The sequence below is a fragment of the Neophocaena asiaeorientalis genome, unplaced genomic scaffold (assembly GCF_003031525.2).
Source record: "Neophocaena asiaeorientalis asiaeorientalis breed wild unplaced genomic scaffold, Neophocaena_asiaeorientalis_V1.1 scaffold104, whole genome shotgun sequence".
In the NCBI taxonomy this organism is placed as follows: Eukaryota; Metazoa; Chordata; class Mammalia; order Artiodactyla; family Phocoenidae; genus Neophocaena; species Neophocaena asiaeorientalis.
In genome coordinates, this window is record NW_020175679.1 from 2,022,878 (window position 1) to 2,029,695 (window position 6,818).

Below are 6,818 nucleotides of genomic sequence, written 5' to 3' on the forward strand. Positions count from 1 at the left end.
CTGGTGGCTTCCTGTTCCCGCCCCCTCGTCCAGAGCACCGGGTCCCACGCTGTCCCTGGTGACCACCACGTTTACTCAGGGTTAAGTTTGCATTTCATGGAGCCAGAAACCGGGCATCAAAACAGATGTGGGAGAAGCAGGTCGAGGACAGGTGGAAAGAGCAGAGGCCGCCTCGGTGGGGAGCTGTGTGACTCCGAGGGCCGGGCGCGTGGGCTGGTGGAGGCAGCGGTGCTCTGAGCTGCGTCAGGCCTGCACCGGATGGGGAGGGCCCGCTTGGATGTGAGGCCGGCGCTTGCGGGCGCGGGGGCTTCTCAGGACGCCCGTGGTGACACAAGACACACGGCCTCGTGCAAAGCTCGCTGCTGCCTCCCCTCACAGGGAGGAGGAGGGATGCCCTGCCCACTTCGCCCCTTCCTGGCCACGGTTGCTCCCCGGGCCTTGGGCTCTCACTGCCAGGCACCCGCTGTTCCGCCCGTTTCTGGGGGGGCTCCTCGGTGGCCTTGGGCCGAGGCTGGTCTGCAGCTCTGGGTTCTGGGCCTGGTCTGGTCCGGCCTTGCTGGCCAGTCATCCTGGGAGCCCCGGGCAGGATGCCGTCCCGGCCCCTGGGGGCGGTGGGCTTGGTATGCCGTGTTCAAAAGGTGCTGCAGGTTACTGGAACTTTCTTTAGAACCTGGAGGGAGACCAGCAGGTGGGTGGACACTAAGGCCTGGCTGGGCCGCACTGGGAGCCACCCCTGAAGCGCTGGCTTCCTCGGGCTCCTCGAGCGCGGGGGGCGCCGGGAGCACGGGAGGGGGCTTTAAACAGGCCACTCCTAGGCTGTGACGGTGTCTCAGAGCTTCCTAGTTTTTGTGATCTGGGCAGTTCTGAGGGTTGCTGGCCAGGTGTGTTGCAGGTACCCTTGACTGGCATCTGTCTGATGGTTTTCTCGCAGCTCGGCGGGGTGTGGGTTTAACGGGAGACCCCGGAGGGAACGTGAATTCTCACCAGCATGCAAGGTGCCACCGTCACCGGGGCTCAGCACTGGGGTGTCCGTCAGGTTCTGCCGTGAAGCCCCTCTTTTCTGCAGCACCCCCACCCCAGCCTTTGGAACGAGTAGATCCTGGCTTTGTGGGCGCCTCCTTTTCAGCCAGCGCCCGGTGCCGCTCTGTCCTCCTACTCAGCCTGCCGCTGCCCATGCCGCAGGGGCGGCCAGTAGATATACGTTCTAAAGACTTACAAAGGTTAGTTATGGCACATGGCTGCTGTGTCCCGGAAAAGCAAAACTCGGGTGTGCGTGCACGTCGGCAGTCCAGAGCTGGTGGTGGAGCCAGAGGCCAAGGGGCCGTAAACCGAGCGGCTGGCGCTCGGGCCATGTGGTGCCTGCCCGCGGCTCCCGGGGTGTTTGAACTCACCAGCTGTGAGCGGGCTGGGGGGTCACCTGTCCCAGGCTCCGGACTCTCTGGCGGGCAGCTCTGCGTGCGCGGGCGCCCGCCCTCCCGATGCCAGTGTGTGGGGCGGTGCTGTGGGCGTGTCCTGCGTGTTCGTCAGCTGTTTCTGCGCGTCACCCCCAGTTCCCTCCTGTCCCCTTGGGCCCCGGGCACCTTCGGCCCCTCTTTCCTGGTGCCGCATCCGCAGTGTGGCTGTTCTTGGGCGTCCCCAGCACACGGGCACCCCCGCCGGTTGGACGTGTCCTGGCCATGGTGTCCCATGGGTTTACTGGCCGAAGGATCCTTGTTTTAAAACCGAATCAGTCTCCTTCCTCGGTGACGAGAGGGGTGAGTCACGTGCAAGGTGGCTGGGCTCTGAGGGACCTCCCGGCCTGGCAGGGCCTCCCCGCCCACTGCGCCCGCCCGGCTGGACACTGGGGGTCCGGGGGTCCCGGGCTTGCGGGGGGCTGTGACCTTGGACCGCGTCAGGCTGTGATCTCTGCACGGTGAGCCCCACCGGCGGCGCCCCTGCTGCGTGAAACGAGCAGGCCGAAAGCCCCACCTGTGCGCGAGGTGGGGAGCCAGCTCTGGTGGTGGTGGGGAGTGTTAATCGCGTGGCCTCCAGGCCGTTTCTGTCTGACTACACATCTGACGGCCCAGCCCTGCCCATCCGTTAGAGCAGGTGAACGAGGCCCGAGCGCTCCTGCCCGGAGACAGCAGGTGTGGGTCCTGCCCTCCCAGCCGGCGTGGCCCAGGACACCTGACCATCGGGGGGCCCCTCCCACATGGCCCGGCAGCCACCGCTGCGCAGCGAGGGCGCCCGGTGACCTCCGGGCTGTGTGCCCGGCGGGGGCACCACGGGGGACCCGCCCCAGGAGGACGGAGGCGGCGGGGCCGGTGAGGCGGGCCCTGCGCCCCCAGGATCCCCTCTGCTCGGGCTTGTCCTGGGTCCTCATTGTCGTGACCAAGCAGAGTGCTCAGCGGGCGCAAGCCCAGGTGAGCGGCCTCCTCCCCGAGACGTGGGGGGAGGGTCTCAGCCAGAGGAGGACCCCTGCTCTTCAGAGCCGCGACCAGGCCTGGCAGGGTCGTGCCGGGTGCCATCAGAGTCCCGGTGGAGGTGGGAGGGCTGTCCATCCGGAGCCTGAGGTCTTCAGAGCCCCCAGCGTGTTCCAAGGGCTCAGGCCCCGGGGGCGGGGGGGTTTGTACCAGTTTCCTTTGTGAAGACTTGAGTTGTAACCTGCCCCTCCCTTGAAAAATAAAAACTGAGATTTGAGTGTTCTCCAGCGGTGAAAGCAATTAGGGGAATTTTAAGGCTTACCCGGGTAGCTTGTGACGGTTTTGCATTTTGTGGGATGGGATCGCAGGTGTGTCACTCAGGTAGAAGCGTTTGATTTTTTTTTTTTTTTTTGTGGTACGCGGACCTCTCACTGTTGTGGCCTCTCCCGTTGTGGAGCACAGGCTCTGGACGCGCAGGCCCAGCGGCCATGGCTCACGGGCCCAGCCGCTCCGCGGCATGTGGGATCTTCCCGGACCGGGGCACGAACCCGTGTCCCCTGCATCGGCAGGCGGACTCTCAACCACTGCGCCACCAGGGAGGCCCAAAGCGTTTGATTTTTAACCAAGAGTCTCGGCTCCAGCAGGTCGAGGAGGAGATGGCTGCCTGAGGCTCCCGCGTGAGCCTCTTCTCTCCGCTGGGTCCCCCAGCGCTTCAGAAAGCATGCCCGAGGACTGCCTTCTCAGAAATGAAGGGAAACGTGTTCTCGTTAAAGGATTAGCGATTAAGACGGTGGTTTACGATGGATAAGGAGACTCACTGTTGGCCGTAACCTCTGGTGTGGGCGGTGCAGCCCCCAAACCAGGGGAGTCGGGGGGTGGGGGGGGGATTTACGGAGACGCTGGGGCGTGTGTTGCTGTTCCTCCGGTGCGTTTTGTGTGTGTTCCCCCATTCTCTGTGCATTAATTCTGGTTATAAGCAGCGAGCCGGAAGACCAGAGCCTCACGGCCTGACAGCCCAGTCCTGGCCGTCCCCGGGCTCCCTGTGCACACGTGCCCAGCACACGTGTCCCCACGGGGCGGGCCATCCTGGCCTTTGTGGGGCGTTCACGGCACTGCTTCCCACTCGGCGGTCTCCACGGTCGTCCTGCGTGTAAATAAGCCACTGACGTCCACCTGCCTCGAATCAGTTGATCCTGGCCGTCTCCCTGGGCCCCCTCGCCCAGGCACTTCTCGCCCATTCTGCTCCTTTCCGACCCTCGGCTCCGGGCCACCCCCCGGGCCTCGTCGCGGCGGATGGGCCAGCCGTCTCAGCTCCTGTTTGAGGTCGTGGCTCACTTTCCCAGCCAGCAGGAGCATCAGATGCTCCAAGAAAGATGTTGTCTCTGTGGATTGAACGTGGTTGCAGGTGCCCATCTGCCCCGTGCCCGGTGGGCATTCAGACAGACCCCCAGAGCCCCCTGGACCAGGCTGTGCTTCCCGGGCGGGGGCGGCAGGGGCACCTGGGCAGCCAGGCCTGAGCTGAGTGGAGGCCCTGTCCGTGGTGGCCGCCTCTCCCTGGACGAGAAACACGAGACCTGGGAGCCACGAATTTGTCCAAGGTTGGGGCAGAGGGAGAACCCAGCACCCCTCCCGGGGTGGCTGGCCCCCTGGCCTGCGTGGCTGAAGCCTGTTGACCGGGACAGAGCCAGCCTGCGTGTCCTCCAGAGTCTGGTCTGCAGAGAGCTCTTTGCGGCTTCCGTTTACACCAGAAACCCAGTCGGAAGCAGGATTGTTACCACCAGGAAAATACAGTCGTTATCACCAGGAAGAAGGTGCTGAACAGAAGCCCGCTTGAAGCAGGAAGGAGGGAGACGGGCTGGCGCCCTCCCGCAGACGCCTGCAGAGTGGGGGAGGGCGCTCAGGAGGGATTTCTTGTTTAATTGAATGTGGTTGCATTTTTTAAGCTTTGTTTTGACCCAACTTCAGAACTTGGACTTCAGAAAACTTTCAAGAGCACGGGCTCACGTGTCATCTGCCTGAGCACTGGTCCCACCTGCCTTATGCCTCCCCCTCCCCCTCTTTGCACGTTCCTTCCCGATGTGCTGAGAACAGGCAGAAGGTGCGATGCCCTTTGTGCGTTTCCTGAAACGAGCACATTTCCTCTCGTGATGCCTGTAGTACAGTCTCCAAAGTCAGGACGTTTTCATTGATTGAAGTCTTACTCAGATTTCGCCGGCAGCCCAATAATGTCCTTTATGGAAAGAATCGGGCTGCTTCCATCTTCTTCCTCTTTCCAGAACGTTCCGGAGCCGGCCCGTGTCCTCCGAGGCCTCTGAGGAGGGCCGGTGGCTCCTTTGATTTGCCTCAAGCTCCTCGTGCTGGAATCCGGGGACCCAGGCAGTCATGTCCTCTCCTGGGTGTCGGTCAGCCTGTGACCCTCGTGTTCACCTTGACCCCTGGTTCAGTGGGTGGTCGGCTCTTCCTGGCACTGCCCCTGCCCCGTGGTGATGAACAGGTGGCTCGTGGGGCCATGGTGTGTGTGGGGGTCCTTGCCCCGTCCCCTCCGGGTGTCGCCCCTGGTCCCAGCACCTGCTGGTGGTTCCCCCGCCAGCGGTTCCCCGGCCACTGGCTTCCTCGGGCCTTCTGCTGCCCCTGAGCTGGTCACTGGGGCTCGGCAGTGAGGGGCACAGGGTCCGTCCGGCAGGAGGGCAGAGCTCTGCCTGCCATGCGGCCTCCACGGGCTGGACCCTGGGAACTTTCTGGGGAGGGGTCTGGGAGGCCTCGGTGGATGGGTGTGGGTCTGTGGATTTCAGGGGGTGAGGGGGTGATGCCTGGACCCCGGTGGCTCCCGAATTTGTGTCCGTTGTGAGGGGCAGGCACGTAAGTTCACAGGGGATGGACTGTGGGCTCCCCTTCCCTGTGTGTCTGGGCTTTGGTTCCTTCTGGGGATTTGGGGGATTCCATCAGGAAGTCGGGTGTCACCCCTGACGGGGCCTGGTGAGCAGGTGATTCCCCACTGAGGTCATGCTCCGGGTTGCCCCAGGGCCCCTGGGGGCCTGAGAAAAGCCAGTTTGGAGCGCCTTTTCCTGGTGTCCTCACTCGGTCCTTCTGATACAGGGTCACGTCACACGCAGAAGGCCTGTGGGTGGGGCTGACGTGCAGGTGGGCCCAGGTGGGGGTGCTGGTGTCTCCGAGCTCACCCCGTGTCCCTGCTGGTGGCTTCTGGGATGGCATTGCTCCAGACCCGCTGGGATGGGGCAGGGCTGGGAATCAGAGCGATGCCATCAGGGTTTTTCTCTCTGCTTTGAATTGGGAGTACGTGGTAAGGCTCGCGTTTCAGGAGCTGGGAGGAGCTCCCAGGGTGAGTCGGGGCTGACCCTTCGCTCCTCTCTGGCCTGGCCACGCCGAGGGCCTTGATATACTCTAGCTGGGGATGGCGGGCCAGGGCTTCCTGACAGAAACAGCCGTGGAGACAGCAGGGCCACGATGGGCCACCTGCCGGCCGTGCGCCTACGTGTGGGCTCCGTGACACTCCCCGCGGGGACTGTGCTCTGAGCTAGTGGGGTCACCAGTGAGGCCGCCGTAATCCACCAGGATTGGGGGGATTGGAAAGCTGAAGCTGCTGTCAGAACAAAGCAGCGAGCCTCAGTGCCACCTGGTACAAGTGCCGGTCCCCACCCCGTCCCCGCCGAGGACGGTCACGGGCCAGCCTGTCCGGATCTGCTGGTCTTGAGCCGTTTGTCCCGCGGGACCCAAAAGGGCCGGGGTGGGACTTGAGGTTCCTGGACCCAGCGCCACCTTTGGCCTTCTGTCTACCTGGTCCCTCGCCCCTGACAGGTAACTTAGAAAAGTCCGAGGCACGTAGAGAAGTGCCTGGTGGGGCCCCTCCTCCTGTTCCCTCGTGGCCTCCTTTAATTCCTTTCACATCTGACCGAGCCCTTCCCCACAGGAGATGGAAACCCCGGGGAGAACAGCCCGTTCATCGGCAGCGTGGACGTGGACGGAGAGAGAGCCTTTGAAAGGAAGAGCATGGCGCTCTTTGAGGTGGGTCACCACCCCCCGCCCCCCCGCTCTCCCCTTCAGAGCGGAGGCGGCAGTACCCGCGAGAGAAGAGCCCAGCCTAACGGTGCCCTGGGGTCCGGGCAGAGGCCTCAGGGAGCCGCGCGGAGGGGCTGGGCCTGGGCCGTCCGGGGAGCCCCGGGGCCCTGAGCCCTGACCGTTGACCCGCTGGGCACGTAGAGCGGGAGCCCTGCTGGGAGGTTGGTCTGGTCGGTCTGGGGCGTCTCGGGGTGGGGGGGTCACTAACTCCACGCCTCGGCCCCAAACAGGAGGAGATGGACAGCAACCCCATGGTGTCCTCGCTACTCAACAAGCTGGCCAACTACACCAACCTGAGCCAGGGCGTGGTAGAACACGAGGAGGCCGAGGACAGCCGGC

The 6,818-nt window shown here is 64.1% G+C and overlaps 1 protein-coding gene across 1 annotated transcript in view; it reads left to right on the plus strand.

Annotated features, from left to right (window-relative positions):
- Positions 1-6,330: 6,330 nt before the first annotated feature.
- SLC12A7 (solute carrier family 12 member 7) overlaps positions 6,331-6,818 on the plus strand; it is a 28,826-nt gene continuing 28,338 nt past the window's right edge. Inside the window, exons 1-2 of the mRNA XM_024731988.1 lie at positions 6,331-6,425; positions 6,710-6,816. Coding sequence (XP_024587756.1) covers positions 6,411-6,425; positions 6,710-6,816 — 122 coding nt within the window. The 5' untranslated portion in view covers positions 6,331-6,410. The remainder of the gene's footprint in view (positions 6,426-6,709; positions 6,817-6,818) is intronic.